Here is a 12,585-nt window from a genome sequence, read left to right on the forward strand (position 1 = left end):
GGCGTCTCGGGGTTGAAGTTTTAGGAGTGCAGGCTTTTAGTCTGTGTCCACCGGGCCTTGGAAACTGGGCTCTTTGTAGAATGGAGTCAGAAAGATGAAATGTGCCATTTCCAGGAGAGGACTAGTGACAGGAAATTCCTGGCTCTGGAATAAATTCCTCTAATTTAATCTTATCCATCCATCACAAATATATGGGCTTTAATTTCCACTATTTATGGTCCTTTCTTCGGAAGTTAAAAAGGAACGTCTCCCAAAAATACTTTAATAGCTCATTTTGATGGGAGTACAGCGCATATATATGCACATGTCAAGACTAAATGCAGACCAGTGATATTCCACACCAAGGAGAAATAGTGAGGGAATGTATTCCTTTTATTCCCAAAGCTAACAATTGTAAAAGGTCCAGTTTGGATTATAGTAATTTGTGAATGAAAATACTGAGACATCACACACATATTTACTTTAATAGGATATCATACAATCAAGGACTATTCTCAGTCAATCTTTCCATGTGCTTGGCACATGTCTGACTAGATAATTAGGTCTTAATTAATAAGCAGAAGTAGATCCCTGTTATTTTTTCTTTTTTTTTATTTTATTCTTTTTTCTATGCTGTGAGCCAGAGCCAGAATTCAATCAATCTATCAATCAATAGATAATTATAGAATGTATAATATATACATATACTATATCTATAATAATAGATAATTCATGAGCTCAATGACAATAAAGGGACCAAGTGTCAAAGCTGAGGTCCTCTGTGGAATGGGGGCATTTGTGACATGCATTATGTGCAGGTCTTAACTTTCTAAAAAAAAAATTATCAAATTTATTGGTGTGACATTGGTTAATAAAATTGTATAAGTTTCAAGTGTACAATTCTATAATATTAGGTTGCTGCAAAAGTAACTTTGGTTTTTGCAATTATTTTTAACCTTTTAAACCGCAATTACTTTTGCACCAACCTAATAAGTCATCTGTATACGAGTAATGCATTATGTTTGTCTCCCAAAGTCAATTCTCCTTATATTTGACCCCGTCACCATACATTTGACACCCTTTACCATCTTCTACACCCCCCCCCCACTTCCCTTACGCTCTGGTAACCACCATACTGTGCTGTCTGAGATTTTTTTTTGTTACTTTCTGTTTTATATCCCACATATGGGTGAAATCATATGCTTCTTTACTTTTTCTAAGTTATTTAACTTAGCCTGATCTTCTTAAAGTCTACCATGTTGTCGCAAATGACAGTGTCTCATCTTTTCTTATGGCTAAGCAGTATTCCATTGTGTACATGTACCACATCTTCTGTATCCGATCATCCATCAAAGGTATCATACCTCTTATCTTCAATTTATACTAAAAAGTGACAAAAATCAAAACAGCATGGTATTGGCCAAAAAACACATACACCGATCAATGCAACAGAACTCAGAACCCAGAAATAAATCCACACGTATATGGGCAAATAATTTTCGACAACGGAGCCACAACCAATGGAGAAAAGAAAGACTCTTCAATAAATGGTGCTGGGAGAATTGGAAAGCCACATGCAAAAGAATGAAACTCATCATACACAAAAATTAACTCAAAATGGATAAAATTGCTAAATGTAAGACCTGAAACAATAAAATACACAGAAGAAAAATTTTGTGGTGAACTTAAAGACTTTGGTCTTGGAGAGGATTTTATGAATTTGACCTTACAGGCAAGGGACATAAAAGCAAAAATAAATGAATGGGACTACATCTAATTAAAAAGCAGAAGAAACCATCAACAAAATAGAGAGGCAACCAACCAAATGGGAGAAGATATTTGCAAATAACACCTCCGATAAAGGGCTAATATCCAAAATATATGAAGAACTCACACAATTCAACAGCAAAAAACAAAAAAAAACACAAAAACAAAAACAAAACAATCCCATTAAAAAATGTACAGAAGACCTAAACAGACGCTTCTCCAAGAAGATGTACAAACGGTCAACAGATATATGAAAAAAATGCTCAACATCACTAGCTATGAGGGAAATGCAAATCAAAGCCACAAAGAGATACCACCTCATACCTATTAGAATGGCTGTTGATAATGTTACAAATAGTAACAAGTGTTGGAAAGGCTGTGGAGAAAAAGGAATCCTCATACACTGTAGGTGGAAATGTAAATCGGTACTGCCACTACGGAAAACAGTATGGAGGCTCCTCAAAAAATTAAGAATAGAGTTACCATATGACCTAGAAATCCCTCTTCTAGGTATCTACCTGAAAAATTTGAAAACAGTTTTTCGTAAAGATACATGTACCCCTATGTTCCTTGCAGCATTATTCCTGGTAGCCAAGACACAGAAACAACTTTTTTGTTTAAATCCCATTAGGTAATACTACACATTCTGGTTTGAATATTACACAGAAAAGCATAAGGATTAGATTGTTTTGTATTTAGTAAAGTCTGTATCATAGGTAGTTGATAACCAAAGGGTAGGTCAAGCTACTTCCCTGCTTTGCTAGAGAATACTTCAAGGGGCTTAAGGCCTGGACGCATTACCTTCTGTGTCCTCCTTGGGGAGCGTCCCTGTTTTCAAATTTGGAGAAAAAGGAGAGCTAGTTTACCTTGCTCTCCTTTGCTTACTCAGGTTCTCCTGCCTTTGTTAGACAGAATTCAGGGTAATGGTGTTACAAATGCCCTGTAGCTCTTCAATCTGAATTATCCTTGAGACTGCTCTCTGAGTGGGAAGGAAAGGGTCCCTTTTCACTGCGTTCTGAAGGGGTTTCAAACAATTTAATGAAATGGTTTCTACTGAAAGCATAATGAAATCAAGTGAAGGACAAATCCAGACATCAACAAAAAGCCACAAAACTTAGATTGCTTCTCTTTCCACACTATGTTAAGAAGTGAATAGCAATGTAGGTAGCTCTAGGGTCAGACAGACCTGGACTCAGATAAGGTGGCTATCACTTCATAGCTCTGTGAACTTGGACTGGTTTTGTGAAGTCCCTGACACTGTCCCTTTAGGACTGTTGAACAAAAAACTCACACCTACTTCCTAAAGTCTCTGAGGATTACGATTGAAAAAGAAGTATTTGTGTTGAGCACATAGTATGTGCTTAGTAAAGAGAATTCCTTTTAGACCACAAGTAAACCCACGCCTTGCTTCACCCATCTCAAAGCAACGGCTGTTAACTGTTGCACAGGGAGAATGGAAGGCTTCTGCCTTTTAAGGAATCTCATACTTATGATTTCCATGAAGCATCTAGGTCAGTCATCTTGCTGCACAGACCCAACATGTGATGCATTCGATTACTGGAAAACACGTCTGCCTTCCCCACTCCCCTGGGCACAGAAGATAGGTAATTTTCTTCAACTGCATATCCTTCATGCACCTATTAATTTAGTTTTCAGCATAAGGGAGGTGTTCAATAAATATTTACAGAATTGAACCAAAGAGATAACTATTGCTGACAACAATTAAATTCTATCAGTAAGTTAAGAGTTTACTACAGCAGAAATTATTAAAAACAGAAGTGCTCTGGATATTCAGGACAATTGCAAAAAAAAAAAAATGCCGTCAGGGAAGGCTTTGAGGACTTAAGAAAACCATGTAGCAGCCAAAGGTTACGATTTTCAAGGGAATGACATGCATTTCATGAAAATACCTGTCTGTGACAGTGAAGAAATGAATTACATTGACGTGTTCAAAACCTTTAGCTAATTTATCTGTAAAATTAGTGAATTTTATCAGTCCATTCAACTTGATTCAATGTGATTTGGTTCATTGCCCCTCAATACGACATCACATGCTTTCTTGCTCCTTTGCCTAAATTTGAAATTCTCTGTCTCTAGTTTTTATTGACTTCTCCAGAAATGGGCAAAAGTATAAGCCCTCTCCTCTGGGCTACTTCAGAATTTTGCTTATACTTCCTTCCTCATCTATTTACTCATCTGACTTCTTCAATGAAAATAAACTCCAGAATCTTTATCACTTCAAGCCCTAATCCACCTTCCCAGACCTCTCTCTTGTTCATAAACATTAAGGTTACAGCTAAACAAGAATACAGTTTGTACACTTAGTTTGCTCATTCATTCATTCAATTTCATTAATAATTATACTGTCATCTACATGAGTTACTGTGTTTCCCCGAAAATAAACCTAGCCAGACCATCAGCTCTAATGCATCTTTTGGAGCAAAAATTAATATAAGACCCAGTATTATTTTAATACAACATAAGACCCGGTCTTATATAAGACCAGGTATAATATAATAATATAATATAATATGATATAATAAATATAATATAATATAATATAATACAATACAATACAATATAATATAACACAATAAATATAATAGTGGATCTTATATAATAAATATGATATTATATAACACTGGGTCTTATATTAATTTTTGTTCCAAAAGACACATTAGAGCTTATGGTCCGGCTAGGTCTTATTTTCGGGGAAACATGGTATCAAATGGTAGCCCAGACATTCCAGCAAGGTGACATTTGATGGAGGCTGGTAGTGCTTGCCTCCTCAAGGGAGTTGGGGTGTGGTCATGTAACTTCACAGTGTTTGTCATTTTTGACTGATCACCAACTTTCTAACCAAATCAAATAATAAGATGAAATTACATGATATGTAAATCACCTGGCATGTGATAGCCACACAAAAAAATACTAATGTCCTACTCTACACCAACCACACATTTAGCTAAAACCAGAGCTGGATTTATAAAATGGTCCCTTACCACCCATCTAGGGCTCTTTCTTTACTCTCCTAGTCGTCCATCTTTCAATGACTGGTCACTACTGGTCAGTTGCCATGCTGCCAGGCACCAGCAACTTCAGAATTAGTCTGGGAACCCACTGGATTTGGAAGAGAGCTTACCGCCTACATAGAGTGGAGAGTCAAAATTCAGAGTGGACTGCTTTGACAAGTTGGTGATGATTTTGGGGCTCCCTCCATCCACAGAGAGGGAGAGACTCTGATCCAGGGCAAGTAGTTCCACAATGTGAAAGTTTCCATCATTGATCGTCTCCACGCTACAAACAAACAAACAAACGAAAAACTTAGGTGATGCTTCTATTTTCTTTTCATTAAAGAAATTATAATATAAACTCCAATAAGCCTTTCTAGGGAAAAGATACAACTATCTAACAACAATAAAGACAAAAACCAGTAGTTGATTTAAAAATAAAAGATATTTTAAGGAGATGCAATTTCTATTTCTTAGCAACAGATGCAAAATAAGCTTATTCTTCCACTGGGTAAAGAGGAAAGGAGTGCATTTGATCATTATCCAGTCACATTCTCCTCACACATAGATATTACAGAATACGCTTGATGTACTTGCTTTTAAATGCCACAGAATTCCATTTACTGAGATACTATTACTCCAAAATGTATTTAGAAGACAAGGAACCTACACCTGTGCCAACTGTCTTCCATGAACATGAGTGTTTATAGATCACTTGCTTCTACTCTCTTCAACACGATACATTAAGATTTATTAGAATCAAACATACATACAAATATGGTAAGAACCAACTTGGTAGAATTGCCCTTTTAAAATTTATTGATTAATAATATACTCTTACACTATACTCTTGAATTATATACTTAACTACCACCGTATAAATTCAAGAGTAATACTATACTCTTGCATTTTTCAGAGGACCACCCATCAAATGATATTACTGTGAAGAAGTCTGTCTTCAATGGAGGGCTGGAAATAACAGATTAAATAGAAAGCTTAACATAGTCATATCCAGGGAGTCTAGTGATGACAGTGGTTCTTCAGTTTCTCTTTTATAACTTTATAGGACCAGGTCTAACAATTGTTCTAAAAAGAAAAATGTAGGGAGCTTATGGAAATTCATAAAATGGATAAAAACAAGGAGATTAAGAAACTGAGGTAAATGAAAAATGAGGACAAAAAATAAGACGAAGTTAGGTACAATTAGTAAGTAGGTGCTATACAGTTTTAGAGTGTGGTTGTAAATCTAACAGGAGTGTTTCGACAGGTGAAGATGAAAACAGAACCGGTGAAACAGGACTAATGAAGAAAACAGGATCAGACACAGTTAAGTGTCAGGAATATGCTCACTGGTTACTGTAGAGGCAAAATATGGCATAACGCAAGTTGGGGCCAAAAGCAAATAGTGAATATTAAAGAGCTAAAATACTAGTATATTGACTGCAAAGATTGCAATAAAGGATCAAAAATGGAAACATGAGAGCACACGATAGAGCGATTGTGAATACCTAATATTTTTACACAAAGTATTTGCTTAAATTTCCAGATGCTGATATATTTAAATTTGCAGATAGGTCAAGTCTGGAAAATAACAGAAAAATGTACTGACTTTTCTGCAAGGTTCTCACCACAAAAGCCTAATCTCATTCCATTTTTTGCCTACATAGAATAGAAAGTTTTTGCCTACGTAGAATAGAAAGTTTTTGTGATTTGAGAACAATATACAGTATTCTGCAGAACTGTGAAAACATTTAAATTTCTCCTGTTTTAAGTGGTTAGAAGAGCCCACGTGTGCAGGGATCTTCGCTAACCTGCCTCAAATATCATTTTTTAAAAAATCAATGTTAGATATGCCGATCAGTATTTCTTCCTTTTATACATTTAATTATCCCAATATTGATACCATTAAAATCAACAGAAAGAATAATATACAAGGAAATCACTCTCTAAGATGCATAGTAACTATTAGTGACCTTAAATATGGCTGTTTTCTAAGGTGACATGTTGAATAGTCATATTAAATACTGGTTAAGCATACAGATTTTGGTGTCAGATGAGCTTGGATTTGAATCCTGATCTTGCATTTATTAAATGTTTGACTTCAGATAAGTTGCTTAATTGCTAATAAACTTCAGTTTTCTCTTCGGTAAATACTAATAAATAGTTATCCCTCTCATGGTTAATTTGAGGTCTATATGAAATGATTTTTTTTAAATGCAGAGCAAAGCATCCAGCATATGGAAAAGTGCAAAGTGAGATATTAGTATCATTATCATTGTCACCACCACCACCACCACCACCACCACCACCACCACCACCTAAATAATCCAGTACTATTTCAAAATCTTTTTCGGGAAGAAATTTGTCCAGTTTTATTTTTAATTATTGTAAGATAATACTAATGACTGGCAGAAATATAATAACTTCTTTGGGGTCATATCTCGTTTAAATTACTAAAAGTTTTACGTAAAACATTCAATTAAAGATATACATGAAGAAGGTAATGGTCAATTGCTTTTCCTTTGTGATCATAAACAACTAACTGGTATTAGAGGAATGTTCTATGAGCATTGACCTTGAATAAGTCATAAACATTAACAAAGGCCCCCTTTTCCTTTATAATTGCAAAGAAAAAACACTTATGTACTGGGGAATGCGTTCTTGGTCTCACGCCGGTCTTAGACAATCAATCCAGGCATGTTATCGTTGCTGAAGGTATTTGATGAGGTACAACTGAGTAAGATTCTTTAAAGCAGGAACCATGTAGTACTTACTCCCCTGCTCCTTAATGTATTCAGTAGAGTGTTTGGTAAATAATGCTCAACAAATACATGTTAAATGATTAGAATATAAGGGAGATGTACAAAGAATGACATATAGTTTTTTTAGTTTTTGTGTTTTTTGTGTGTAATACTAACTGGATTTCAGTTACAGAATAGTCAAGAGGCTTCAAGCATTCTTCAGGCAGGACATCTAAAGGATGCATTTTATTTAAAAATTTAGATTTTTTTCAGTGGCCATATCCTGAAAGATAATACTGGGAGATAAATCTTGTTCAGCTAGTTTAGGTCTCATTAGATGTGTGACATTAGATTAGTGATTTCAGGTAGTTTTTCTCTGCCTTATTTTCCTCATCAGGGAAATGTGAATGATATGACTAAAGAATTATACAGCACATACTATATGAGCCAGGTACTGTTCTAAGAACTCTACATGTATTATTATTAATAACTCATTTAAAGACCCATAACAACCCTAAGAATTGGGCAGTAGGGTACTCCAGGTGGCAGAGCCAGTGTCTAAACAGCTTTGAAGCCAGGCTGACTGGTTCTAGAGTACGTGCTTTTAATTATTATGCACCATTTTTACAATAAAACACCTGAGGAGTACCTAGTACTATACAATCATGTGTTCTCATCGCTAATCAGCCTTTAATAAGTGATTTCTCTCCTAAATAGCCCAGGAATAAAGTTCTGCAGAAAATAACCTTATATGATGGTGGTACAACTTGACAGATACATTTACTGAAAATTAAGGAATTGTAAAAAAAAAAATACGTGATATCATGAGAGTTTGAAGGTTATGAGAATTCATCTGGAGTACACAGATATGCAATTTGGATTTGGGTTCTATTTTCCCAATTATAAGTGACATCTAGACTGACTAGGTTTGTCTCTGTCCAAAAGCTGTTAGTGTCGAATCTGATCATTCCGGGATTTGGCCAGAGTTACCACTTGGCTTCATTCCATTTATATTTCCCTAGAATTAAGTGAGGTCTCATCCTGGCCTTTTAACAGGTAAGTATTGTGAAATTAATGTTTTTAGGTTCTTTGTTTTTTAAAATGATATTGTGTGTATGGGGCCTGAAGAGATTATGTGAGAGATAAGAGTATTCTAAATTGGTGTTTTATGCCGTCTTGTAAAGCATGAGATAAACTGGGGGATGCTTTGTCTACACACCCTTTTAAAATAAAAGCAGGGGCTAACACACCAGTTGTTACATGGTAAAACTGAGCCACCATCGATTTTACAGTCTATCACAGTCATCTCCTACCAATCAATTTGAAAGACATAACATCCCTTTGGGTTCTGATAAGTATTGATAAACTCGCTTTCACCACTCCCTAGGGGGAAATATCCATATATTTGATGACTCACAAATGTCACAAGTGAACCACTTAACATTGAGCCTTTCCACTGGAAATATAAATTGCATTTATTACCACTATTATGTAATTTAATGTTACTGCTCTCATCTATTACCTGAGACTTTATTTTCTTGAATTTCTAAATGCATGTATGAAAACAAAGCAGTTACTCAACTATGTCTTGTGGTTTGCTACAGAAAAAGAGTTTAAAAACTTGGGGCCTAGAAGAAGGGCTCTAACTTGTCTTGGATTTTCTTATTTGAAATGTCACATTCACAATGACATTTTTATATTTCTATCTCAACCACTCGTCTTAACGTATTTCAGTAATTTAATAAAGATCAATAGTTCATTTTGCTTATGTAAGAGATCCAGCTCTTTGCCTTAACATTTTAAAGTATCTGTTGCTGTATTCTGCATGATGGAATAGGAATCTAGAACCAGACAAATTCAACTGGTCATCTCATTTTGATATCTTTGGGCTGAAGATACTTCAACTGTTGAGTGGGATGGGTAAAAAATAAATTTCCATGAAACGGGAAGGCCAAATGGTATTGAAGGCATTTATCTGCATAAGAGTTTTCACAAGGACATTTTATAAAGTAGTTAGCTTATCGAGTAAAGTTACATTTTAATCAGTACTTTGGAAGCCAATTATCTAATTTAAATAAAAATGCACTATAATAGAAACGGCCTTCCACATTTGAACATACAGTAAGAGTCACATGTAAGATGATAACATTGGCACGTGGGTATTTATTCTTCAGTGTCGGATATCTGAGCGTGAAGAGTATTGCTTATCTAACATGACTACCAATCACTGTGAGCTCCTCTGTGCCTAGCACTGCACTAAGTGCTTTACATTCCTTACTGCCAATTCTCCCAGATACATGCGAAAACCAGAACTTCAATGGCTCAGATGAGGAAATGTAAGCATAAAGAGATGAAGTGACTTGCTCAGGATTATAAGCTGGTAAATAGTGGTGCCTTCCCGTACATATCAAGAACAGCTGAGTGTTCATCTTGGAAATGAGAAGGCCGTATAGATTCTGTCTATTGTCTGTTTCTCCAGTGAGACCCAATCTATTATTATTATTATTATTATTTTTATTAAATCTAAGCCTGTAAGACGATTTACCCAGACACTCAGTAGTGAAGCAAGCCTTACAATCAGCACAAGAAAGTCTCCTGAAGGTACAGAGGTCCCCTAAATACTGACACTGTAAAAGCATGGTACAATGCTGTACATTTGTCAGATGTTCATCTTATGTCCTAGTTTTTATTTTTTTACTTTTGTTTTGTTTTAAGGAGGGTACATTTCACAATGGCCTATGAAGGGATCGAACTGGCAACCTCGGTGCTACTAGCACCACGCTCCAACAAACAGAGCTAACCGGACATCCCAAGATGTCCTAATTTTTTAAATAGTAATTGACTATGTTTCCAAAGAAGCTGTCTGGTTTGAAAAATTTCATTAATTTGAATCTAAGGAAAGAACTCTACCATTTTTATGAATATTTCTTTAAAAAGTTTCTAACTACTCTCTAGATGAAAAGAAAGTCACTTTGAAGGACAATCAGTTATCAGCTTGCTTGTGAAAAAAAATGTGTTACTCCATTTCTGTGTGAGGGATTACTGCTGATGTTAGCTTTAAGTTTGGGCTGTCATTCATTCAATCATTCATTCATTCATCCGTTCATTCATTCCACTTTTGCGCAGTCTGTGTTTACGCCATTCTCTAAGCTCTGCAACGATTAGGCACATGTATGATACTCTACGTACATCCACTTGTTAGGTAGCTTGTGTCAGACATCTCTGCTAATTAGACCCCTACACAGCAGGGTGCTGGCAGATGTTCAACAACTGCCTCTCTGAGATAAAGAGCCTGGGATTTTAGTGATTTCTGGGGTGGAAATACTCCCAACAGGGCTGGTTTCAAAACCAACGTCAGTAGGCTGTCAGGGAACTTGGATATGAGAAGAGATACCCACCAAAAGCTCTCCTAGCACAGCTCAAATATAGTCCTTTTATAAAAATGGTTCTGAAATTCTGGTCCCTGGACCAGAGCGTCACCTTGGAACGTGCAGACATGAAAATGTGGGGGCTCCGCTGAGATCTGAATCCCAGAAGCTAGAGGTGGGGGCCCAGTAGTCGACATTCTAACAGACCGTTCAGGAGACTGTGGTGCACGCTATTTGGAGACAACGCTCCACCCCACTGCCTGGGTGTCTGGCCCCGTTATCAGGAAGTGTGTCTACAAGAAATCACAATGTCCTGGCAGGTGTGAAAAACCAAAGGAGAAAATGGGCATGCCACTTTAGTTCTACTGAAAAGGGAATCATGACTACATCTTGGGTGTTCTTAAACACGCTTAAAGCTATGTTACTACTCCCTCTAGACATAATTCCGGGAGATAATGGTTCCCATATAGATAGATCCATTTGAGACAGTAATTGACATCTAAAGCGAAACTTTTTAAACCAAAAAATATCCTAAGAAAACAATAACTTAATGTGTGATTATTTTCCCCTAATTTTACCAGATTTAATTTTACTAAAGTTAAATCCATTTCCATCAATGTTGAAAACTAACCAGACAACTGAAAAAATGCACCTGACATACTAAATTATTCCTGTATGTGACGTTCCAATAGCACATTAGATAATGCATCATTTGGAAAACAAAGTTTACCAAAGTCAATCATATAGAACATCAAATCATGCAGTTAAACTGAATTAAACTAAACAAAGTCTCTAAGAATAAGTAAAAGTACTTCCTTTTAAAACATTAGTGTAGTGTATTTTAAACCAGAGGGTAAGGGGGCAAGGGTGTGGTAGATGAGGGTAAAGGGGATCAAATATATGGTGATGGAAGGAGAACTGACTCTGGGTGGTGTACACACAATGGGATTTATAGATGATGTATTACAGAATTGTACACCTGAAATCTATGTAACTTTTCTAACAATTGTCACCCCAATAAACTTTAACTAAAAATAAATAATGATGTGTAAAGTGGACACACATCAAGATTTGAAAATTTGTTAAATAAACAAAATGTTTATTAAACAACTTATGGGAAAGCTGATGGTTAGCAGTGCTATTGACGGATTTTGCTCTAATGATAGAGAAGGGATATCTTTTGTCAGAGCTCACATTCTAGTAAGTAAGGCCTGAGCAAGGGCCAAAGGATTTGATAAATGCCAGAAAATTAGTAGGAGCAGAGTTAAGGCATGGGACAAATTTCAAGTTGAACGTGAAGGAAAGAAAAAGATTAAGAGCAACTCCCATCATAGGGGTCTATGATGCCCAAGAAGCCGGTGATGCCTTTCAGTGAAATGAGGAACATAACAGGGACACACATTTGGGTGAAACAAAGGAAATAAACTCAGTTTTGGAATTCTGAATATATAATCCCAATAGCTACTGTTGTTTACTTATTGGCATGTATTGTTCCAAATATTTTACATGTATCAAATTGTAAAATTCTTACCACAGTCCCACAAAGATGGAACTATGATTTATTTACCCATTTACCAAGTGAGGCCCAGAGAACTTGTTCAATTAGTTGAAGACACACAGTTAATAGATAGCAGAGCTGGGACTTGAATCAAAGCAGATGGGCTTTGGAGTACCTGATCTTTTTTATTACTTCAATTTTTGTTTGCGTTATAAAGCCAT

The 12,585-nt window shown here is 36.0% G+C and overlaps 1 protein-coding gene across 3 annotated transcripts in view; it reads right to left on the reverse strand.

Annotated features, from left to right (window-relative positions):
- The window catches only part of SLIT2 (slit guidance ligand 2), a 337,575-nt gene that overhangs the window by 5,224 nt on the left and 319,766 nt on the right, over positions 1-12,585 (reverse strand). For all 3 annotated transcript variants that reach the window (XM_081054248.1, XM_081054247.1, XM_081054246.1), the window contains one exon: positions 4,889-5,043. In XM_081054248.1, coding sequence (XP_080910374.1) covers positions 4,889-5,043 — 155 coding nt within the window. The remainder of the gene's footprint in view (positions 1-4,888; positions 5,044-12,585) is intronic.

Source organism: Rhinolophus hipposideros (assembly GCF_964194185.1).
Source record: "Rhinolophus hipposideros genome assembly, chromosome: 1".
NCBI classification, from domain to species: domain Eukaryota; kingdom Metazoa; phylum Chordata; class Mammalia; order Chiroptera; family Rhinolophidae; genus Rhinolophus; species Rhinolophus hipposideros.